Source organism: Salvelinus fontinalis, chromosome 20, assembly GCF_029448725.1.
Source record: "Salvelinus fontinalis isolate EN_2023a chromosome 20, ASM2944872v1, whole genome shotgun sequence".
Classification (NCBI taxonomy): Eukaryota; Metazoa; Chordata; class Actinopteri; order Salmoniformes; family Salmonidae; genus Salvelinus; species Salvelinus fontinalis.
Genome location: NC_074684.1, coordinates 2,226,281 through 2,252,758, shown reverse-complemented (window position 1 = coordinate 2,252,758; position 26,478 = coordinate 2,226,281). Strand labels below are relative to the sequence as shown.

Below are 26,478 nucleotides of genomic sequence, written 5' to 3'. Positions count from 1 at the left end.
GAAACCCCCGGACAGGGCCAAACAGGAAGGATATAACCCCACCCACTCTGCCAAAGCACAGCCCCCACACCACTAGAGGGATATCCTCAACCACCAACTTACAATCCTGAGACAAGGCCGAGTATAGCCCACAAAGGTCTCCACCACAGCACAACCAAGGGGGGGCGCCAACACTTGACAGCCCAACTAAGTGGGCTGTCAAGTGCCTTTTACTGAGGAGGTCCTTCCGTCTGGATGCTTTACCATAAAGGCCTGATTGGTGGAGTGCTGTAGAGATGGTTTTCCTTCTGGAAGGTTCCCCAATCTCCACAGAGGAACTTTGGAGCTCTGTCAGAGTAACCATTGGATTCTTGGTCACCTACCTGACCAAGGCCCTTCTCCCCCGATTGCTCAGTTTGGCCAGGCGGCCAGCTCAAATCCAATTTTATTGGTCACATACACGTGATTAGCAGATGTTATTGCGGGTGTAGCGAAATGTTTGGGCTTCTAGCTCCGACAGTGAAGTAATATCTAACAAATTACACAACATATACCCAATACACACAAACCTAAGTAGGAATGACTTAAGACTATACACAGTTGAAGTCGGAAGTTTACATACACCTTAGCTAAATACATTTAAACTCTTTTTTTCACAATTCCTGACATTTAATCCTAGTAAAAATTCACTGTCTTAGGTCAGTTAGGATCACCACTGTATTTTAAGAATGTGAAATGTCAGAATAATAGTAGAGAGAATGATTTATTTCAGCTATTTCTTTCATCACATTCCCAGTAGGTCAGAAGTTTACATACACTCAATTAGTATTTGGTAGCATTGCCTTTAAATTGTTTAACTTGGGTCAAATGTTTTGGGCAGCCTTCCACAAGCTTCCCACAATAAGTTGGGTGAATTTTGGCCCATTCCTCCTGACAGAGCTGGTGTAACTGAGTCAGGTTTGTAGGCCTCTTTGCTCGCACACACTTTTTCAGTTCTGCCCACAAATGTTCTATAGGATTGAGGTCAGGGTTTTGTGATGGCCACTCCAATACCTTGACTTTGTTGTCCTTAAGCCATTTTGCCACAACTTTGGAAGTATGCTTGGGTCATTGTCCATTTGGAAAACCCATATGCGACCAAGCTTTAACTTCCTTACTGATGTCTCAAGATGTTGCTTCAATATATCCACATCATTTTCCTCCCTCATGAAGCCATCTATTTTGTGAAGTGCACCAGTCCCTCCTGCAGCAAGCACCCCCACAACATGATGCTGCCACCCCCGTACTTCACTGTTGGGATGGTTTTCTTCAGCTTGCAAGCCTCCCCATTTTTACTCCAAACATAACGGTGGTCATTATGGCCAAACAATTCTATTTTTGCTTCATCAGACCAGAGGACATTTCTCCAAAAAGTACGAACTTTTACCCCATGTGCAGTTGCTAACCGTAGTCTGGCTTTTTTATGGTGGTTTTGGAGCAGTGGCTTCTTCCTTGCTGAGTGGCCTTTCAGGTTATGTCGATATAGGACTCCTATTACTGTGGATATAGATACTTTTGTACCTGTTTCCTCCAGCATCTTCATCAGGTCCTTTGCTGTTGTTCTGGGATTGATTTGCACTTTTCGCACCAAAGTATGTTCATCTCTAGGAGACAGAATGCGTCTCCTTCCTGAGCGGTATGACGGCTGCGTGGTCCCATGGTGTTTATACTTGCGTACTATTGTTTGTACTGATGAACATCATCAGTGCTGGTCCCGTGTGGCTCAGTTGGTAGAACATGGCGCTTGCAACGCCAGGGTTGTGGGTTCAATTCCCACGGGGGGACCAGGGTTCAATTCCCACGGGGGGACCAGGATGAATATGTATGAACTTTACAATTTGTAAGTCGCTCTGGATAAGAGCGTCTACTTAATTGTAAATGTAAAATGAACGTGGTACCTTCAGGCGTTTGGAAATTGCTCCCAAGGATGAACCAGACATTTGGAGGTCTACACATTTTTTGGGTTGATTTCTTTAGATTTTCCCATGATGTCAAGCAAAGAGGCTGAGTTTGAAGGTAGGCCTTGAAATACAGTGAATTATAAATTAAATAATCTGTCTGTATATAGTTGTTGGAAAAAGGACTTGTGCCATGCACAAAGAGGACTTGTGCCATGCACAAAGTAGATGTCCTAACTGACTTGCCAAAACTATAGTTTGTTAACAAGAAATTTGTGGAGTGTTGAAAAACAAGTTTTATTGACTCCAACCTAAGTGTATGTAAACTTACGACTTCAACTGTACATATGGACGAGCGTTGTCAGAGTGGAACGGACTAAGATACTGTAGAATAGTATAGAATACAGTATATACATATGAGATGAGTAATGCAAGATATGTACATATTTTTAAGTGACTAAAATAGTATAGAATACAGTATATTCATATGAGATTAGTAATGCTAGATATGTAAACATTACTAAAGTGACTAGTGTTCCATTCCTTAAAGTGGCCAGGGATTTCTAGTTTATGCATATAGGCAGCAGCCTCTAATGTGCTATTGATGGCTGTTTAACAGTCTGATGACCTTGAGATAGAATCTGTTTTTCAGTCTCTCGGTCCCAGCTTTGATACACCTCGACTGACCTCGACTTCTGGATGATAGCGGGGTGAACAGGCAGTGGCTCTAGGAAATACTTGGCGGTTCCAAACTTCTTCAATTTAAGAATGATGGTGGTCACTGTGTTCTTGGGGACCTTCAATGCTGCAGAAATGTTTTGGTACCCTCCCCCAGATCTCTGCCTCGACACTATCCTTTCTCGGAGCTCTACGGACAATTCCTTCAACGTCATGGCTTGCTTTTTGCTCTGACATATACTGTCAACTGTGGGACCTTATATAGACAGGTGTGTGTGCCTTTCCAAATCATGTCCAATCAATTGAATTTACCACAGATGTACTCCAATCAAGTTGTAGAAACATCTCAAGGAGGATCAATGGAAACAGGATGCACCTGAACTCATTTTTGAGTCTCATAGCAAAGGGTCTGAATACTTATGTAAATATTGTATTTCTGTTTTTCATTTTAATATGGTTGCAATCCCGGTAACGGGATGATATGACAACAGCCAGTGAAAGTGCAGGGTGCCAAATTCAAAACAACAGAAATCTCATAATTAAAATTTCTCAGACATACATGTTTCTTATACCATTTTAAAGGTAATCTTGTTGTTAATCCCACCAAAGTGTCCGATTTCAAATATGCTTTTCAGCGGAAGCACTACAAACGATTATGTTAGGTCACCATCAAACCACAATAAGCACAGCCATTTTTCCATCGAAAGATAGCAGTCACAAAAAGCAGAAATATAGCTAAAATTAATCACTAACCTTTGATGATCTTCATCAGATGACACACATAGGACTTCATGTTACACAATACATACATGTTTTGTTTGATAAAGTTCATATTTATATTAAAAAATCTGAGTTTACATTGGCGCGTTACATTCACTAGTTCCAAAAACATCCAGTGATAGTGCATAGCCACATCGTTTCAACAGAAATACTCATCATAAATGTAGATGATAATACAAGTTATACACATGGAATTGTAGATATACCTCTCCTTAATGCAACCGCTGTGTCAGATTTCAAAACTTTACGGAAAAAGCAAACCATGCAATAATCTGAGACTGAGCTCAGAACAAGAGTCAAATTAGCCGCCATGTTGGAGTCAACAGAAACCAGAAATTACACGATAAATATTCCCTTACCTTTTATGATCTTCATCAGAATGCACTCCCAGGAATCGCAGGTCCACAATAAATGCTTGATTTGTTCGATAATGTCCGTTATTTATGTCCAATTAGCTACTTTGGTTAGCGCGTTTGGTAAACAATTCCAAAGTCACAAAGCGCGTTCACTAAAACGTGACGAAATGTCCAAAAGTTCCGTAACAGTCAGTAGAAACATGTCAAACGATGTATTGAATCAGTATTTAGAATGTTGTTAACATACATCTTGAATAACGTTCCAACCGCAGAATTACATTGACTTCAGATGAGCGAGGGAACGGAGCTGCCTCTCACGTGAACGCGCGTGGTCAAAGCATGGTCGCCTCATGGCAGTGGTGACTCATTCCTGTCTCCTTCGGCCCCTCTTCACAGTAGAGTCATCAGACAAAGTTCTATTGACTGATGACATCTAGTGGAAGCCGTAGAAAGTGAAAACTAATCCATATCTCGCTGTAATTTCAATGGGAGCTTGGTTGAAAATCTACCAGCCTCAGAAAAAATCCAAACAGGAAGTGGAACTTCTCAGGTTTTTGCCTGCCATATGAGTTCTGTTATACTCACAGACATAATTCAAACAGTTTTAGAAACTTCAGAGTGTTTTCTATCCAATACTAATAATAATATGCATATATTAGCAACTATGACTGAGGAGCAGGCCGTTTACTCTGGGAACCTCTGGGCACCTTTCATCCAACCTACTCAATACTGCCCCTGCAGCCATAAGAAGTTAATAAATGTGCAAAAATCTCTAAAAAGCTATTTTTGCTTTGTCATTATGGGGTATTGTGTGTAGATTGAAGATATTTTAAAATGTATGTGGAAAAAGGGAATGGGGTCTGAATACTTTCCGGATGCACTGTATGTGCTTTGACTTTCCCCCATGTGTACTGTATGCATTATTCATGGAAGAGAGAGTATTTCTAGTCGTTGATTTTGGTGAGCTAGTGTGAGTGTAAAGCATGGCGGTTGGTGTCGTTTAAGATGAGGACAATATATATATATATATATGTATTTTATGAGCATGGCCTTATTTCTATTACAGCATATTGGATGACTGTCATATATATTCCATTCACCCAGCTCAATGTAACATCGATAGGTTTAGGCTACTACATTATACTCAAATTTTCCCTATACCCATCATGAGGTTGCTACAACCTAGCCTATGAATGAAAGTTTACAACGTACAGTACCCGTCAAAAGTTTGGACACCTACTCATTCCAGGGTTTTTCTTAATTTTTTTACTATTTTCTACGTTGTAGAATAATAATGTGTTATTTCATAGTTTTGATGTCTTCACTATTATTCTACAATGTAGAAAATAGTAAAAATAATGAAAAAGCCTTGAATGAGCAGGTGTGTTCAAACTTTTGACTGGTACTGTGGCTACTAGATCTAACGAGTTAGTAAACCCGCTACAATCATGAATTACATTGTACATTTAGCAAGCAGTTTAGCAGGCGGCCCCGGTGGCTATAAATTAATAAAACCAAAAGCTTACCTTGACTTGGAAGAGTTCCAGTGTTGGATAGCCATAGCCAGCTAGGTAACATAGCATCCCTCTCTGTTTGAGTAGGATAAAATAGCTAGCTGCAATCGCTAGCTAAGTAAATGAAAGTGAAAAGCATATGAAATATAGCTAGCTCTCTCTCTCTTGCTCCTCCTTCATTAAAAAAAATTATGTATTCGTTTAAAACTGTACAACTATTGTCTCCCTCTCTTTGAGTCAACTACTCACCACATTTTATGCACTGCGGTGGTGGCTAGCTGTAGCTTATGCTTTCAGTACTAGATTCTCTGATCATTTGCTTGGGTGGACAACATGTCAGTTCATGCTGCAAGAGCTCCGATAGGTTGAAATGAATCCTCCAGAAGTTGTCATAATTACTGTAAATCTATGGAAGGGGGTGAGAACCATGAGCCTCCTAAGTTTTGTATTGATGTCAATGTATCCGGAGGAGGACGGAAACTAGCTGTTCTCCGACTACTCCATGGTGCTACCCTACAGAGTGCTTTTGAAGCTACTGTAGACCATTGCAAAAACAGTGTGTTTTAATCAATTATTTGTTGACAATGATTTATTTTATCTAATGTTTTTAGTGTTTCACTATTTTTGTGAATTTCACTGAGGATTGTCCTTCCGTTCCTCTTCTGAGGAGCCTCCACTGGTGTAAAGTACAACTGGTAAGTCCTTTTGTGAGAGTAGCAGGTTGTGTTCTAGCTATAACGTTGGTGTGTGTGTTTGTGCGTTCGTAAGCACCAGCGTGTTTTCAGTTGGTTTGTTAGTAGCAGCAGCATGCTAGCCATGGAGAGGTGACAGGGGGAGGTTGCTATCCTGTTAGCTATGCGGGGCACTGGTGTGTCGGTCGGTTTGGGTGTGAATTATCTCTTGTGTGTTTGGGGGTGAATTTATCTCTGGTGGTCTGTGTGTCTGGCTGTGGTTGTGGGGGTGAATTGTCTCTGGCGGTGTGTGGCGGGTTGAATTGTCTCTGGTGTTGTGTGTGTGTGTGTGTGTGTACCTGGCTGTGTGTGTGGGGGTGAATTATCTCTGGCGACCATGATGAGAATGATGAGGATAACTCTATGCTGACAGAGAAATATACTGTGTCTATTCCATATGTAATGCTCTACTTTTGACTAGGGTTGGGCCTATAGGAAATTTGGAACACAATCCTACAATTTACTTTTACATTTTCGTAATTTCGCAGACGCTCTTATCCAGAGCTACTTACACGATCAATTAGGCTTAAATGCCTTGCTCGAGGGCACATCGACAAATGTTTTGCACCAAGTCAGCTCAGGGATTTGAACCAGCGACCTTTTGGTTACTGGCCCAATCCTTTTAACTTGCGCTAGGGTACCTGCCGCCATGGAAATTGATCACTATACCTCTACAGAGGGGGACTACTTTGTGTGGCTGTGTGGAACAAATGTAGCCTATTATTTCTGTGTAGGGTAGTTCAGGCTGTGTAGCAGTCTGTACCATAATTACTACATAATTGCAACATAATTGTACAGTAATAGACCTAATTGTACAGTAGTAATTGTATACTTGTACATTATTAAAGGTTTAATATAACTCAACTATTGAGTTTTAGGTGTGGTAGAGGTATCCAGGGATGTAATAACTTAAACCACCCCCTCTCCCGCCCTCCAGGTGTGGTAGCCGTATCCCAGGATGCCGTTGGTGAAGAGGAGTATTGAGCCCAGGCACCTGTGCCACACGGTGCTGCCGCGGGCCATCAAGAACGAGCTGGAGTGTGTGACCAATGTGTCCCTAGCTAACGTCATTCGACAGCTCAGCAGCCTCAGTGAGTCACACACAATGTCTGCACACAAACACACCTTCATAATACCATTCGCCAGCAGCATACCACCCTGCATACCACTGCTGGCTTGCTTCTGAAGCTAAGCAGGGTTGGTCCTGGTCAGTCCCTGGATGAGAGACCAGATGCTGCTGGAAGTGGTGTTGGAGGGCCAGTAGGAGGCACTCTTTCCTCTGGTCTAAAAAATATCCCAATGCCCCAGGGCAGTGATTGGGGACACTGTCCTGTATAGGGTGCCGTCTTTCGGATGGGACGTTAAACGGGTGTCCTGACTCTCTGAGGTCATTAAAGATCCCATGGCACTTATCGTAAGAGTAGGGGTGTTAACCCCGGTGTCCTGGCGAAATTCCCAATCTGGCCCTCAAACCATCATGGTCACCTAATAATCCCCAGTTTACAATTGGCTCATTCATCCCCCTCCTCTCCCCTGTAACTATTCCCCAGGTCGTTGCTGCAAATGAGAACGTGTTCTCAGTCAACTTACCTGGTAAAATAACGGTAAAATAAATAAATAAAAAATACACACACGCGGAAACTCAGAAAACACGTTGTTGCACACATATATACACACACACATGTTCACACCTAAACACACTCCGTACGCATTTTTATTCTTTTATTATGCTTGATTGTATTCCTGTATTATACTTAAGTGTGTGTATTAAGTGTCTGTTCTCTGTCTGTGTGTGTTCTACAGGTAAGTACGCAGAGGATCTTTTTGGGGAGCTGTTCAACGAGGCCCACTCCTTCTCCTTCCGGGTCAACTCCCTGCAGGAGCGCGTGGACCTCCTCTCTATCAGCGTCACTCAGCTCGATCCTAAGGAGGAGGAGCGTGAGTACCATACACACGCCACGTTTTACATAGCACGACCTAAAAGAGGAGTGTAAGTACAAACACACACCAGTGTCAAACACACATACATGCAGGCAACCGTACACTCACACACACTATCCTCACACACTCCTTTCTCTACCACTTCCACCACTGATTATTCCTCATCAGGATAAACCCATTCCAGTCGTGTGTGTGTGTGTGTGTAAATGGCCTTATTAGAGGAACAGGCCACAGTGAGACGGTGTCGTTTTTCATCCTTGCAGCTCCAAAGATCCACACTGTACAAACCAAACCCTCCACACACACACACTCCCGCATCCGCAGGCTCAATAAGCTCCCATTATAGCCATTCTAACCAGCTGTCCACTGATTCACTTACTGTAGCCCTGCCTCACACAATGGCCTGTCTTTGTGAGGAAATGAGATATGTAATAGTGGTGTTATAAAAAAGAGAAGTATGATGCCCGTCTGTCAATGGAGGGGCCTGGTTAGGCACAACACAAGTTCTAGAGAGTGTAGGGAGAGATGGGGGGAGAGAGAGAGGGACTTAGAGAGGAGTGTAGTATTAGGCCAATAGCACGCTTCTGCGCCATATCGATTTCCCATTGGCCAACAGGGTTTTTACAACTTGGATTAGAGAGATAGAAGTAGCTAGATATAGTGCCTTAGAAAGTTTACCGTTTGACTTTTTCCACATTTTACCGCGTGAATTTAGAATTAAATAGAGATGTTTTAGTCACTGGCAAATTCACAATAAATTACTAAAATAAAATATCTAATTTAGATAAGTATTCACATCCCTGAGTCAATACATGTTAGAATCACCTTTGGTAGTGATTACACCTGTGAGTATTTCTGGGTAAGTTTGAGAGCTTTACACACCTGGATTGTACAATATTTGCAAAACAATTCTTCAAGCTCTGTCAAGTTTGTTGTTGATCATTGCTAGAAAGCCATTTAAGTCTTGCCATTGATTTTCAAGCCAATATAAGTGAAAACTGTAACAAGGCCACTCAGGAATTCAGTGTCGTCTTGGTAAGCAACACCAGTGTATATTTGCCCTTGTGTTTTAGATCGTTTTGTTGGAAAGCAGACTGAACCAGGTTTTCCTCTAGGATTTTGCCTGTGCTTAGCTCTGTTCTGTTTCTTTTTTATTTAAAAAACTCCCTAGTCCTTGACGATGACAAGCATACCCATAACATGAGGCAGCCTCCACCATTCTTGAAAATATGAAGAGTGGTAACGTTTTGTATTCAGGAAATAAAGTGAATTTCTTTGCCACATTTTTTGCAGTTTTACTTTAGTGCCTTGTTGCAAACAGGATGCAGGTTTTGTAATATTTTTATTCTGTACAGGCTTCCTTTTCACTCTTATTTAGGTTAGTATTGTGAAGTAACTACAACATTGTTGATCCATCCTCAGTCTATCACAGCCATTAAACTCTGTAACTGTTTTAAAGTCACCATTAGCCTCATGGTGAAATCCCTGAGCGGTTTCCTTCCTCTCCGGCAATTGAGTTAGGAAAGACGTCTGTATCTTTTGTAGTGACTGGGTGTATTGATACACCATCCAAACTGTAATTAATAACTTCACCATGCTCAAAGGGGTACCCTTAGTGAGGCATTGGAAAATGTTTTGTCTTTGTGGTTGAATCTGTTTGAATTTCACTGCTAGACCTTACAGATAATTGTGTGGGGTACAGAAAGGAAGTACTCATTCAAAAATCATATTAAAAACTATTATTGCACACAGGGTGAGTCCATGCAACTTATTATGTGACTTGTTAAACAAGATTTTACTCCTGATCTCATACTTGCCATTAAAAAGAGGTTGAATACTTATTGACTCAAAACATTTCATTTTGTATTCATTTGTAACAATTTCAAATTACATCATTCCACTTTGACGTTGTGTGAAGGCCAGTGACAAAAATGTAGTCCATTTTAAATTCAAGCTGTAGCAACAAAATGTCGAAGGGTGTGAATACTTTCTGAAGGCACAGTATATATACACACTATACTGGACTGCCTCTGTACTTTAACACATTGGTACCCAAGCTAGGGGGAGGGGGAGTTAATAATGTTTTGTGAGTGGACCAAGTATTTTTAGGTTGCTCTAAAGCAGAAAAGTGAAATAAATGAGTCGGGAGCAGGTTCTTACATTGAACAAAGTTCTCTATTGAGGTATTTTCTCTTCTCAAACACTCCCACACAATCAAGGATGATCTCAAGGGTAACACCAATCTTCTTCTTTACAGGGATAAGGAACACAAAGTGAGTAACTTTTAACTATAACATAAATTACGGGTGTGTCACCACCTTAGCTGTCCGTTTGTGGAGTGCTCCTTTCAGGTGGTGGTGTAGATGCGTGGTTGCCATTCCCAAGAGGTAGTTTGTACTCGTCTTCTCCTTTGAAGAATCAATCACTCTTTTTTTTCCTCCAGTCTCTCTCGCTGCCGGTTCCCTCTGCTCTATTTGTAGGGGTGAAGAAAATAGGTGATTAGTACCGTCAGCTGTGCTTAACTGCCTCTGATCACCTTTACTCACATGCTGGGCTGGGCTACTATCCGTGGGACCAGCCTGCCCCCTGGTGGTCCTTCCACAGTTTATTAGTTCACAGGATCAACACTTAAAGTCCCTTAATTTAAATAGTTGAGCATGGCATGTGTCAGTGCTTTGTGTGGAGTTGTTGCCTTGGAGTTATTCTTGTATTCACTTCAGTTATATTAGTGTCCCACTTAGGTCCCCTGACACCTTTTATACACACTCCTTTTCTCCTCTTCCTCCATTCTTCCACCTCCCCCTCGTCTTCATCCCTTTTCTCCTCTTCCCTCAGCTCCCTCCTCCACATATTTGTGCAAATGTTATGATGCGTGTGATTTAATAGTCCAGTCTGCTATAGAGAGGATATAATTCCATTCCCCCCATGTTGTGACTCCACACTGTCTGGGACTGCTACGGGTTCACCCTGTCATACACTCTCTCCAGGGGTTACGGGCTGGACCAACACTCAGACACACACACACTCATCATATCCAGGCCCCAAGCAACTCAACAGTACCAGGGTGCAGGAGTTAACAAATCGGCCAGTGTAACAAACACCACAAAACTCACAGAAACAAAATACTTTGAAAGGGCATACCGTAGTCAGTTGTACAGTTGAATGCCTTCAACTGAAATGTGTCTTCCGCATTTAACCCAACCCCTCTGAATCAGACAGATGAGGTGGGCTGCCTTAATCGACATCCACGTCTTCGGCGCCCGGGCAACATTGGGTTAACCGCCTTGCTCAGGGGCAGAATGCCAGATTTTTTCCCCCGGGTACTGGCCCGACGCTCTAACCACTAAGCTACCTGCCGAAATACAACGAAGCAAGCACTGTTGACCTCCTGCTAGGCTGAGTTGGCTATCACACACAAACACACACACATTGGAAGGGTGAGTGTAGCCTGGCTTTATCTCTCCTTGTAATACAAGCCTGCCTTCTGTGTTGTAGCTCCAGTTCGGTCCTATGGGTGACAGTGGAAAAGGATCAGATCCATTGGGGTGGAGTAGTGTTGGTTTGGGGTTGGGTTGGGTTGGGTTGGGCGGGGTGTGGTAGAGGGGCAGAGACACGGCGACACTGCATACTACTGAGCTCTGCAGTAAAAGCAGTGGAGTGTTAAGTCTTTGTCCTGCAGACTACAGCGAAGGTGAAAATGGCTGACCTGTCTGCAGGTTAGTTCGAGATTTCCAGCTGCAGAGAGTTGCAGCATGTGCCATTAGACTCCACACAGCAGTGTGTGTCTGTGTTTGCATGTCTTTGTGTGTGTGTGTGTGTGTGCCATTAGCCTCCAAACAATAATCATTACAAGATCATTTAATCATCACAGAGTTACTGTAATGATACAATACATCAATTAACACAGCTTGTTCTGTAACTATATGACAAAATAGGGGAAGAAGTGGTAAATAGATAAAAATGGTGTATGTAGTAAAAAGAGCGAAAGAGATGTGACAGAGAGATGGACGGTTATGGGAAGGGCTAGAAGATTTGTTTCCCGTAGGATGTACTTTTCATCCCCCACCACACACGCACACACACACACACACACACACACACACACACACACACACACACACACACACACACACACACACACACACACACACACACACACACACACACACACACACACACACACACACACACACACACACACCCCTCTCCACCGCAGGAATTCTGGGTAATGGTCTGTGCGAGTCTGCAGTCTCTGAGAAAGACAGTGAGGAGGCCACAGAGCAAGGGCAGGAGAGGGGATTGAGAGAGTGAGTGCAGGTGGCGTCATGATGTAAATCAAGGCAGGGGGGGTAAGGAGATAAAGAGAAGTGGCTGAGAGGAGTACGTGAGTGGGGGATGAAGAGGATAAAGGGGGTCTCTTAAAGGAATAGAACCATTGAGGCGGATGAGGTTTACATTAACACAAGAGTGGGAAGGGCTGATGTGTGTGTGCGCGCATTTTGGAGAAAGGTGGAGTGGTTGTAAGTAGGTGACCTATCGAAAGAAAGAGCATGCAAGATGACTAGCTCATGGGGAGAGAGAGGACACTGTTTTGATGCATACAGCATGAAATAAAATGTTATTGGTCCCATACACATATTTAGCAGATGTTATTGCGGGTGTAGCGACATTCTTGTGTTCCTACCTCAAACAGTGAAGTAATATCGAACAATTCACAACAATACACACACATTTAAAAGTAAAACAATGGATTTAAGAAGTATATAAATATTAGGATGAGCAACGTCGGGGTCCGGAGTGTATTTATATACACTGCCGGTCAAAAGGTTTTTAGAACACCTACTCATTCAAGGGTTTTACTTTGTTTTTTACTATTTTCTACGTTGTAGAATAATAGTGAAGACATCAAAACTATGAAATAACACATATGGAATCATGTAGTAACCAAAAAAAGTGTTAAACAAATCAAAATATATTTTGTATTTGAGATTCTTCAAATAGCCACCCTTTGCCTAGATGACAGCTTTGCACACTCTTGGCATTCTCTCAACCAGCTTCCCTTGGAATACTTTTCCAACAGTCTTGCAGGAGTTCCCACATATGCTGAGCACTTGTTGGATGCTTTTCCTTCACTCTGCGGTCCAACTCACCTCAAACCATCTCAATTTGGTTGAGGTCAGGGGATTGTGGAAGCCAGGTCATCTGATGCAGCACTCCATCACTCTCCTTCTTCATAAAATATCCCTTACACAGCCTGGAGGTGTGTTGGGTCATTGTCCTGTTGAAAAACAAATGATAGTCCAACTAAGCCCAAACCAGATGGGATGGTGTATCATTGCAGAATGCTGTGGTAGCCATGCTGGTGAAGTGTGCCTTGCATTCTAAATAAATCACAGACAGTGTCACCAGCAAAGCACCCCCACAAGATAACACCTCCTCCTCCATGCTTTACGGTGGGAAATACACATACGGAGATCATCCGTTCACCCACACCGCGTCTCACAAAGTCACGTTGCTGCTATTCTTTGTTAATTATTTATGGATAGTCACTTTAACTCGACCTACATTTACATATTACCTAAATTACCTTGACTAACCAGTGCCCCCGCACATTGAGTCTGTACCGGTACCCCCTGTAAATAGCCTCGCTATTGTTGTTTTACTGCTGCTCTTTAATTATTTGTTACTTTTATTTCTTATTTTTTTCCTTATCTATTTTTCACTTAACGTGTATTTTTCTTAAAACTGCATTGTTGGTTAAGGGCTTGGAAGTAAGCATTTCAGTGTAAGGTTGTTGTATTCCGCGCATGTGACAAATAAAATGCTGTATGATTTGAACCAAAAATCTCAAATTTGGATTTCCACCAGTCTAATGTCCATTGCTCGTGTTTTTTGGCCCAAGCAAGTGCTTTATTTGTAGCAATTTGACCATGAAGGCCTGATTCACACAGTGTGTACATGTGGATGTATTTCAAGGCCTACCTTCAAACGCAGTGCCTCTTTGCTTGACATCATGGGAAAATCAAAACAAATCAGCCAAGACCTCGGAAAATAATTGTAGACCTCCACAAGTCTGGTTCATCGTTGGGAGCAATTTACAAACGCCTGAAGGTACCACATTCATCTGTACAAACAATTTTACGGTAGTATAAACACCATGGGACCACGCAGTCATCATACCGCTCAGGAAGGAGACGCGTTCTGTCTCCTAGAGATCAACGTACTTGTGTGAAAAGTGCAAATCAATCCCAGAACAATAGCAAAGGACCTTGTGAAGATGCTGGAGGAAACAGGTACAAAAGTATCTATATCCACAGTAAAACGAGTCCTATATCAACATAACTTGAAAGCAAGGATTAAGCCACTGCTCCAAAACCGCCATAAAAAAGCCAGCCTATGGTTTGCAACTGTACATGGGGACAAAGATTGTACTTTTTGGAGAAATGGTCTTCTGGTCTGATGAAACAAAAATAGAACTGTTTGGCCATAATGACCACCGTTATGTTTGGAGGAAAAAGGGGGACGCTTGCAAGCCGAAGAACACCATCCCAACCGTGAAGCACGGGGGTGGCTGCATCATGTTGTGGGGGTGCTTTGCTGCAGGAGGGACTGGTGCACTTCACAAAATAGATGGCATCATGAGGGAGGAAAAGTATGTGGATATATTGAAGCAACATCTCAAGATATCAGTCACGAAGTTAAAGCTTGGTCGCAAATGGGTCTTCCAAATAGACAATGACCCCAAGCATACTTCCAAAGTTGTGGCAAAATGGCTTAAGGACATCAAAGTCAAGTATTGGAGTGGCCATCACAAAGCCCTGACCTTGATCCTATAGAACATTTGTGGGCATAACTGAAAAAAACGCAGTTACACCAGCTATGTCAGGAGGAATGTGCCAAAATACACCCAACTTATTGTGGGAAGCTTGTGGAAGGCTGCCCGAAACGTTTGACCCAAGTTTAACAATTGAAAGGCCAAATACTACCAAATACTAATTGAGTGTATGTTAACTTCTGACCCACTGGGAATGTGATGAAAATAATTAAAGATTAAATAAATCCTTCTCTCTACTATTATTCTGACATTTCACATTCTTAAAATAAATATCTCCTTTTCAGGAGATATGAAAAACTGTGTTTAAATGAATTTTGCTAAGGTGTACGTAAACTTCCGACTTCAACTGTACCAACAAAAGGTTGTGATCATTCTACAGGGGTCCCTGCTGCGTACGCTCAAAATGGTGTGATTAAAACGCTTATTTAGAACGTCCAGTTTTGATTAACGCAACAGTCAGCATTTGAGCTAGCTTACAAAGTTATGTCCTGAATGTGACCAGTTTATTTTTGGATGCAATGTTCAGATATTCATAGAAGTAGCAAAAGCATACACAATCATCCAAACTGGAAAATGTAGGCTACATTAGTCCTAGCGCTAACTGAGGAAAGATTGACACAACACAAGCGGTCATATTTTGATAATCGGCTGACAGAAACCACAAAATGAAATAGCTAATAGCAATAACTATTTATAATTCATCACATCACGGGTGAGCTCAACATTGATCGAAATAATTGAGTAAAATACTTTATAGAAATCAAAAGTAATCCGACAAGGGTAGTTTGTATTTTGCCAACCAAATATAATGAGAGGAGAAAAGATAAGTTTGGTCTATTTGCAGTTTGCATGTTGAAGGGGATGTGTCGTCTACGATCATTTACTTCCTTTCATTCACTTCATGAAGTTTACCCGAAAGATGAGTGAACCATTCCTTCACCTCATTATAATACCTTTGGTCTGACAGATGTTTACGTGACATGCAGAATGCATTGTATAATGTAAACAAACATGGTGCCACACATAGCTGGCATATAGTTTAGCATTAGCTCATTATAATCAGTACAACCTTCAAATAAGTATTTTACACACGTCATAGGTGTCCATTACAATCTATGCAATAAACAGAATGCATTATTTGTGACCAGTACTTGAAAACGTGAATAAAACTGTAAATACATTATGCTCCATACATACATATATCATTACTACCTCTGAGGGTTTAGAGCTTGAGGTAGTAACCTCATACAAGTACTTGGGAGTATGGCTAAATGATACACTGTCCGTCTAGAAGCACATGTCAAATCTGCAGGCTAAGGTTAAATCTAGACTTAGTTTCCTCTATCGTAATCACTCCTCTTTCATCCCAGCTGCCAAACTAACTCTGATTCAGATGATTATCCTACACATGCTAGATTATGGAGACATAATTTATAGAGCGGCAGGTAAGGGTGCTCTCGAACACCTAGATGTTATTTACCATTCGGCCATCAGATTTGCTACCAATGCTCCTTATAGGACACATCACTGCACTCTATACTCCTCTGTAAACTGGTCATCTCTGTATTCCCGTCGTAAGACCCACTGGTTGATGGTTGTACATAAAACCCTCTTAGGCCTCACTCCCCTCTATCTGAGATATCTACTGCAGCCCTCATCCTCCACATACAACACCCGTTCGGCCAGTCACATTCTGTTAAAGGTCCCCAAAGCACACACATCCCTGGGTCGCTTGTCTTTACAGTTTGCTGCAGCTAGCGACTGGAATGGGCTGCCAAAAAGCACTCAAACTGCACAGTTTTATCTAAATCTCTTCATTCAAACACTCAATCATGTATCCTGTATCTTGTATCCTGTGCACATGGCGATTAAACTTTGAAACCGTAAACTTGCTCACTACCAAACATATGTAGATAGATTTTACTATCGCTCTTGTCATAACTTTCTTGCGGCGATCTGAAGGATCAGGTTACATTGGGTCCGCTCTACAGCGTGCTCTCTCTCGTAGAGGGGGAGAGCGGGAAGTTGTCTGTTTTATGGGCGGTCATAAAATACGCTGCCTCTACGCTCTGTAGTGTTCGAGAATGGAATGTAAACTGTGGAACACAGAGAGACACTTGGACATCAAAAGTTGGAATAATTAAACAATATTTCTATTTTTGAGAATGTGGGAGTGGTCTGTGGACACTTAAGGGACAGTCATGATGAGTGTGTTTCATTTGGTGATCTCCTGAAGGACAGGAAACACACAACTGTATCTCTTAAAGTTTACATTTCCCAGCTGTCAAGTTTACATTTAAATATTGTGAAACATATGTGATTAAACATTAAATTATTTGTGAAAAGATGTAATGTGACGTTAACCTTCTAAATGAGAGTATGGGTTTTCATATGAAGTTTAACTACTCAGGGCCACACCCCCGTGAGCCCAGACATCACATTAGGCGTCATAGAACCGCCTTTTTTATCCACAGAGTATAAAACCCATTTCCTACAAAATGTATATTAAGTAAGAGAACGCCGGGACAGAGTCCCCACGTTGGAATGGCTATAGATCATTAGACCAGAAAATATGGAGCTGACGCGACATGTTGAAATGGCCACTGAGACCATACAGCTGTAGTTTTGGCTACACGGCTGGAAATTGTTAAACTCTAGATTCGATCACTACAGAATAAGTGCAAATCCTAGATGTATAAGTACTAGTCTGCAGCTGGAAATTACGTAAGTCTAGTACGAGAATATCGACAAGCGCATCTATTCTATGCAACACCATCTGTATGCCTGACGTATCCATTACAACAGACACTATCCAGTGCTGCTGCGAAAGCGACAACTACGAAAGATATTATGATTTCTGGGGAATTTAACCAGAGACTCTCTGAAGAACTGACTCTCCAGCAGATGGACTGGCGATTCCAACAGAGAAGACAACAACATACAGGCGTGAATATATACATTGCAATTATTCTTGAATGAGCGGCCATTCATGTGCAAAGGATTAGCATTTCAATGACTATTATTATCAATTGTGTGTAGTGAATCCATTTTGTCTCTCTCGCTCTTTTCCTGTCCCCACCCGTTTCTATTGTCTACCAAGCCATCATACCGGTTTAGTCCACTAGGGACTTATCAATGCATCGTGTTAGTAACCAGTATCTACTGTTTGTTTGTTATGTATTTCTGTGATTATTTAGTTAGTTGGTAAATAAATAAGCCAATTCCTATATCGCTGATTCATGATTTAGGCTAGGGTTTGTGCAGATATGCAAGGGTTTGCGACGTTCAGTAATGAGAACTGATGAGGTAATAATAATACATGAATGAGAATGACTAATCGATAAGATATGAAAATATCTGAAGAGTTGACTCGGGAAATAGAGACTTTGTAAACATTTTCCCAACTTCCTAGTTAATTAAAGTATACATGATTCATTTAATCACATAATAATAATTACACAGATAATTCATTTTATAAAATAACAAGTCTTCACATTTAATGATAGTCACAGACAACAAAAAACTCTCAATTGCTTAAATCGCCGAACACAACAGGCGCTTATTAGGGACAGGTTTCTATTTGAGCCAGACATCTATTTCCTTAATGCACACAGCTTTTGCTTATTAGCATAGTTAATTATTTAATTCCAGCATTTACTTCCAACATTACATTTTTTATTTCTTATTTTCCTGTTCTATTGTGTTCATCATTTACACACTTTGACACGTTTCTTTTATCTTAGTATGCCTCTATTTCTAAAAAAGTCGTTGACATAATAATTATTCTCTTCTTTGACTGTGCATTTTTTCAGCAGTTCTTACTTTCACCACTAGAAGGGGATCCGCCGATTTCTGGGGGTCTGTACCCGAAATTGTTGACTGTTTTTGTGTTTGCAAGTTAGCTAGCAGTTCTCAGCTGTTTGCAGCCAATGGCTAACAGTTTCTTACTGGCAATAAAAACAAATGATTGCCATAATGTTTGAGTAATTAATGTAACAAATCAAACATTAAAGCTTTTAAAGAATTCATGCTAACCTTCGTAAACAATTAATTTAGACCCGGTATTTATTTGAAACCGCCGTTTATTTGCTGAAATGTGTGCTGATGCCTGACTATTAAAAGGGATAGGTGACTATCTAAGTCTGCGTTTTAATTGAAGTTGTATGGTAATTCAGGGACCTCAGTCCACCGTGACCACATGATTCAAATGAGCTCTTTATCCACCTGCAGCCTCACCCAGCATCATTATACATCCTTACATTAACTCATACAGAATATCCTCCCTCCCAGTCTCAGTGCCTTAAAATGGGTGTTGTCAGCTGTCAGGGAGCGATGTACACATCCAGAGAGTGAGCCTGACAGAGGGAGCCCAGAGCCATGGGAGGAGTGACATACACAGAGGAACCAGGGACCCCAGCACCAGCACTGACAACTGATTTGTAGCGCAGTGGAGAGAGTGAGGGGTGAACGAAGGGACTCGACACATTTAGGAGGAGAGTGAAAGGAAGAATATTAGTGGATAGAGAGAAGGAAGAAAGGGAAGGTAAAGACGCTGAACCAGCTCAATCAGGAAAGGGATGGAATGAAGAAATATTTGGAACTGAGAGAAGACTGGAAGTGACAGATGAAGACCATAGAGGAAAGAGAGAGATTGAGGGCAGAGAGAGAAAAGAGACAGAAGGTGAAATCAAGGGCATCTCTCTTCTCTTATCCCCAGAGCTGTGTACCACTGCCTATCTACCTAAATGCAATCACCAAGAAAGAGGGAGTTGGGCGCTGTGGGGAAAGAAAAGCAGAGAGTTAGCAGAAAAAAAGAGAGAGAGCAGGTGGTGTGGGGAGATGAATGAAGCAGGGGGAAAATTTAAGAAAAGGAAAAGAGAGAGTGGTGTCTATACCTCTCCCTCTCTCTCTCCGTGTGTTTGGCTGAGTGTAGATTAGGTACAGTGGTTCCTCCTTTAAAAGTTGCGGCACAATGCAGCATTCTGTGGCACGTCATTTAATTCAGCCATTTTTTCTGTTACTGCAAGTTATTGCTAGTTTGACCACCAGAGGGCATCTTTGAGAAGAATTTGATAGTTTTCCGTATTGGCATTACCAGAGAATTTCAAACCTTTTTTGTGATAACATAGTATATGGGATTGATTTTAAGAAATGTAGCTTAATTCATTTGATTAATATTATGGTGTTTCTATTCAGAGAAAAATGAAAAACGAAACCCTCAGGGTTTCTATGGCGCTGTACAACGTGACGGTCGGGAGTAGGCTACAGGATTGGAGGATTCTAAATTGTTTGCCTTCATTAGACAACTTTGTTCCAATACTTCTGTAAATCAGTGATATTTATTCCCATAGTAATTCGTTATGGATCCGTAACTAAATCAACATCTGCATTTTGAAAGAGTATTTTTTTATCATTTTTTTATTAACAAATGTGTTTATTAGGCTACTGTGCAGTCTACAATAGACTTTAGTAAACATGGGAAAGTGCCTAATTCCTAAATTAAGGGAGAGCAGGCCTTGTCTGTACTACAGAATGCGGGGCACACGGGAGACCGGGGTTCAAATCCCCATTGGGGAGGAAGGAGTAAATAAGAATTTGTTCTTAACTGATTCCATATGTGTTATTTCATAGTTGTAATGTCTCCACTATTATTCTACGATGTAGAAAATAGTAAAAATAAAGAAAAATCCTGGAATGAGTAGGGGTGTCCAAACTTTTGACTGGCACTTGCTAAATTAATTAGATTAATATTATGGTGTTTCTATTCCATGAAAAATGAAAAACCCTCTGGATATCTGTTAGAATGGGACGGAAAATATGTCGCTGTACAACGTGACGGTAGGCAGTACAGTACTGAGCTATTTAGCTAAAGAATCCCTGTGTTGTGCAGAGAACCCCGACGGGGAGGAAGGAGTATGCTGTCGTTGTTCTTAACTGATTCCATATGTGTTACTTCATCGTTGTGATGTCTACTACAAAATGCGGGGCAAGTGGGAGCCCAGGGTTCAAATTCCCGTTCATTTAACCTAGAGTGAGTGAGATAAAGGCTATTCTTGAGGGGTGAGACATTCTCACTAATTTGTAAATAAAGCCAGTACAACGTGACAGTTGGGAGTAGGCTACAGGATTGGAGGAACCAAAATTGTTTGCCTTCATTAGACATTACTCAACACTAGTGAGACTCATTTCGCCTATGGTAAGCCTACAGTATATCGAACAATTTTATTTTTCAATGACGTGACTCCCTGGCAATAATTACATTAAGAGGATTGGAGGACTCTAAATTAATATCTAAGGGGCATTTTCCGTTAGATATTCTCACAGATCCACAGGGGCTTTTATATAATTCTAAATGTATTAATAATAATAATCACTTTGTTTAAAAAGTAACAATATTTTATATTTTGGAGATTTCGTTTTCATTTAACCTAGAGTGAGCGAGAAAAAGGCCAAAAAGTAGACATCACTTGCTTATATTCAGTCAACACATATCTCAAGAATAGCATGGCATATTTCATCAAGTTCTTTGTTATGGTTCCATAACTAAATAAACATTAGCATTTTGAAAGAGTATTTTTAGCATTATATCATTAACAAAAGCTGATGAAGAAATACAGTACTGTACAGTATATGCTTTTACATATGGATAATAAAGCATTTAAAGCATTTTGAAGATACAAGCCACCTGATGTTACGGCTGTCCTCGCTGACAGAAGGAGAGGACCAAAACGCAGAGTGGTTAGTGTCCATAATTTATTAGCATCGAACTGAACACTATATGAAGCAAGATGACAAATAGAAAATCAAACCGACAAACAGTCCTGTGTGGCACAACGACTACACGGAAGACAAACACCCACAAAACACACGTGAAACCCAGGCTGCCTAAGTATGATTCTCAATCAGGGACAACGATTGACAGCTGTCTCTGATTGAGAATAATACCCGGCCGAACACAAACATCCCAACATAGAAAATCAAACATAGACAAACCCACCCAACTCACGCCCTGACCAACTAAATAAATACAAGAAAAAGGAAAACAGGTCAGGAACGTGACACCTGATTTGTTTATTAGGCTACTGTGAAGTCTGACAAGTAAACATAGCATACAGTACATACTGTAGTAAACATGGGAAAGTGTTTAATTCCTTACAAAAGGGAGAGCAGGCCATGTCCAGATTTTCTCGGCGACCTCAAGTACTCATTAACTCTGTCTTTAATGCTTTTTCGGGTTGCATCAGTCATGGACGGAAACTTCTGAGACACAGTATTAATGATGAACACCCGGAGGTTCACTGGTAAGCCACATTTGCATTGGGATCCATCCCAGTTTGTATTCTGTGCCCACTCGTGGTATCTCTCTTTGGTTACACATCCTTGGAATAGCAGAACAGCATAATGGTTCAGGCGGCCCTTGCTGTGCCTGGTGAGCAGTTGGTCAAGTTCTGTTGTCAGAAGAGGAATGGAAATGTCAGGGTGAACCAACGACCTAATGAACCCACCAGGTATGTTGACTCTGCCTGACGGAGGTGGAGTTCCAGAGCTCACAGGTGTGCCTGGCATGGATTGTCACTCCATCTCATTCTTTGCAAATAGCCTGGATTGTTACTCCCATCTCATTCCTCGCTCTCTCGTCATTCAGCACGCTTGTGTGCGTGGTGGCTGGATGTACTGTTTTTTATTCTGTATATATGAATTACAAAATCATGTTTCTAGTCTATTGCATAGTTATAATGTGTAATCATTGATGTCCCAGGAGCAGGGAAACACTGTTGAAGTGTATAATTGTAATACATAAATGCAGACACAGCATCATTCACAGAAGGGAGTATGATACACCTGGTATTGGATATGACCGAAAAAAACTTGCAAAATAGCGATTTTGGTAAATTAACTTTATGACAAAAAAATATGCACAGTCATTTGTCTCTACATTAACTAACATATTCCTCTCAATTTTCATTTTTTTGCTTGACTCATTATGACGTTATAACTACTTACATTTGCTTCCCCGTAATGTTTTGTCAGCCATCTTTGATGAAGAAAGTCACCAGGGAGGAGTGGCTCACGTCAAATTCGTCACTCGATATGACTGGTCATATAAAAATCTTGGGACCCAAATGCATGAGTGCTCTATCTCCCCCTTGTGGTGGTCTGGAGCAATGAAGCCGTGACGCTGGGTACCTCTAAGTCCCACGGTGTAAGCTCGCAACTTTTAAAGGAGGAACCACTGTAGATGTTATCAGAGGGCTAAAGGAAGATAAACTATACCCCCTCACTCTGCACAGATAGCTGCACAGATAAGGAACTCTAACAGAGATACAGCACCTGCTACTTCTGCTGTTGTCCCTGCAATCCAGAGAAACAGATAGATTCACACACACCCAGAGACCCTGTTCAAATATGCATATGTCAAATGCATCCTCCCCTCCACCGGAATCTCGAAGTCACGAAGAAATATGTTGTTTAGAAATATTTGAATAAGAACAAATGCCAATGAATTCCTGTAAAATATGATGTTTAGGAAGATTTGCCTTTAGTCCGAGTGTTTGGGTGTTTGAGTATACAATAGAACATGTGATCGTGCTAAAGATCTGTCTATGTGCATTGCATCCTGTGCTGTGTAGTGTGTACCTGCAGAGCTCAACACTGCTTGGCAGAGATGTTTTTTGACTCTTCACGCTGTTGAAAAATGTGCCCTGACACCGGCTGCTGTGATGCTTCTCTGCGCTGTCACGCCCATGGTTAACATGATCCGACAGCCACCACCCCCCCCCCCCCCCCCCCCCCCGCTCTGCTCTGCCACAGAGCAGCATGGCTCTCTACTGAATCCACCTGTTTGCTAAATGTCTTTCATTTGTCTGTTTTCATCACTGAACAGAAGAAGACTTCCTAAATGAATTGGCCCATGCGTCAAGGGAAACTATATTGCTCTGCAAAGTGGGTGTCTAGCAGGAGGTAAACACCTCACCCAGAACACACACACAGACGCACACACACACACCGCAAAAACATACACAAACAGTATACCAACTGTACTGTATAAAGTTTCAGCTTCTGTTCAGCTTTCATGTGAAGGGAGAAGGGTCATGGTGAGTGTGGAGTGTAGGATACAGTGTCAGAGTAGGTATTAAGAGAGGGAGTGTTTAGGGAATAAGAGATCAGAAGCACTTAGGGATGTGAGTTCTACCTCCAGCAGAACTCTCAGGGAGGAGGACACAGGAGGCTTGAGGGACATGTTGGGACAAATCCATTCTTCCTCCGTCTGGGTTGGATTTAGTTTTTATTTACCACCAAGACCGAGAGTCCTAGGTGAAGGTCCCCTGTGTGTGTGTGGTGCCCTCGGAGAATACTGTCTACTGTGGGAGTCCTTCACATCAAATACTCTCAGTACTGCTTAGGTTACAGCAGTGGACCTGTCGCTCTCCAGTCTGAGAGCTCTTGTGTGACTCTGTTCATCCCTACTTAATTGTGTTAATTAGTCTCCAAGCCCCTCAGGCCGTCCCTTACCTTTGTGGAAGTTATTTCCTGCCTTCTAATATGTGACGAGAGAGACGGAGAGACAGAGAGGGAAATGGGGAGATAGAGAGACAGATGGAAATATAGAGGGAAATGGACAGAGGGGAATAGAAAGCAAGAGAGAGACGGAGAGGGAAATGGAAACAGACAGAAATGGAGACAGACCGAGATGGAAATGGATAGAGTGCGAGACGTTTAAATCCCAGTCCATCTGGCTTTGAGAAATAAAATGTTTGCCCTGTGAGATCGATTGGGTTCGCTGTCTTGTAGATTTCTTCCTCTCTCAGCAATTTCTCAAGGCTGTTGTCTAAGAGCAGTCGTGTGCTAATTGGCAGCGCAGCATCGATTTCCCTCTTGTTATTCTCATTCTGTCCATAAAATGTCAGTTGGTTCAGTATTAAAGAAGGTAAATTTCACCCGCTGCCTTTGACCAATGGGTTAGCGCTTAGCGTTAGCTTAGCCGTCTACCCAGGCTTTTCTTTGGAGCAGATGGAGTCAGAGTTAGCCATTTAGAGCAAATTGCGGCTATAGAACATTAGCCTCTAGGCGGATGACAATGGTTGTGAATGAATTTGACATTTCCTGACGCTAATTGTGACTAGCATAATGATGATGATAGTTAATACGGGCCCTACTTTTATTGCAGTCTCAGTCAGTGGTGTAAAGTACTTAAGTAAAACTACTTTAAAGTACTACTTAAGTCATTTTTTGGGGTACCTGTACTTTACTTTGCTATTTATATTTTTGACAATTTTTGCTTTTACTTCACTACATTCCTAAAGAAAATAATGTACTTTCTACTCCATACATTCCCTCACACCCAAAAGTACTCGTTACATCGTTGAATGCTTAGCAGGACACACACTTATCAAGAGAACATCCCTAGTCATCCCTACTGCCTCTGATCTGGCAGACTGAGTAAACAAACATGCTTAGTTTGTAAATTCCCGCTGTAGATTGCACACGAAACCTGTTGCATATCTCTCTCTCTCTCTCTCAGTTCAAATTGCTTTGTTGGTATGACGTAACAATGCACATATTGACAAAGCTTACTTTGGAAATAAAGTTACACATTTACAATATTAACATAATTAAAATAATAATTATCAAGACTGTCAATGGGACAATCAGTAACAGCAATAATCAAGAGTAGAAATAACCATACAATGGACAATAACAATGGCGTAGAAGATATCTGCAGGTTGATTGGTCTGTCAGACACTGTCTCTCATCTTATGGCAGGCAGCAATGTAGTGCGCTGCCAACCCACAGCTCTCTGTGTCCTCCCCCAACAGGACAGGTAGCATATTATCATCAGAGAGGTCTTTTTTAGTTTAATTTGATGGATTGGATGTTCTGGTCCTGAGGCTTCAGTGGGTTAGTAGAACAGGTTTATGAACTCAGCCCCAGGACCAGCTGGATGAGGGGATTATTTATTTTTTCTCAGCCATTGCAGGGCTTGGTTATGATATGAAAGGGGGTCACTGTATTTGAGCTGTTTCCAAAATGTACTGCAATTGCTCTTTTTACATTTTTTATTATTAGTGGATATTGGCCTAATTCTGCCATGCATAAATTGTTTGTAGTTTTCCTCCTGGACATGTAGGAGAATATTACAGAACTCTGCATGGGGGATTTCAATGGGGTGTTTGTCCCATTGGACGAAATCTTGTTTTGCAAGTGGACCCTATACCTCGCTGCAATGAAGTGCAATGTGTTCAATGACACATTAAATTGGTTTTAGCCAAATTTGAATATGTATTTCCTATTTGCAGTACAGTATTTTGTACCAATTGAGAACTTGTCTAATTCCCTGAGATCTGGATCTTCTTTGGAAAATAATTTATTTTGGGCTTTTTGGGGTTTACTGCCAGGGCCCAGGTTTGGCAGTACTGCTCTAGCAGGTCCAGGCTCTGCTGTAAGCCATATGCTGTGGGTGACAGCAGGCACGGGTCATCTGCATAGAGAAAGCATTTAACCTCTAAATTGTGGAGAATAACAACAGGGACTGAGTATTTTTCTAGTATAGTGGTCAATTCGCTGAACACACACGTGCATCTTTCACAGCAAAGAAAAAAGAGCAGGCGAGCCAGCGATGGAGCGAAAGGCGAAATCTTGATCATCTGTATCTCGCAATGTCTTGTCTTGCAATGCCTTGTAAATCCATAAAAAGTATATTAAAGTATAGATACAGGGCATTCTGAA

The 26,478-nt window shown here is 41.5% G+C and overlaps 1 protein-coding gene across 7 annotated transcripts in view; it reads left to right on the top strand.

The window, feature by feature from the left end:
* Positions 1-26,478, top strand: part of LOC129817147 (actin-binding protein WASF1-like) — a 149,031-nt gene that overhangs the window by 65,331 nt on the left and 57,222 nt on the right. For all 7 annotated transcript variants that reach the window (XM_055872093.1, XM_055872095.1, XM_055872088.1 and 4 more), the window contains 2 exons: positions 6,913-7,066; positions 7,779-7,913. In XM_055872093.1, coding sequence (XP_055728068.1) covers positions 6,934-7,066; positions 7,779-7,913 — 268 coding nt within the window. In that variant the 5' untranslated portion in view covers positions 6,913-6,933. The remainder of the gene's footprint in view (positions 1-6,912; positions 7,067-7,778; positions 7,914-26,478) is intronic.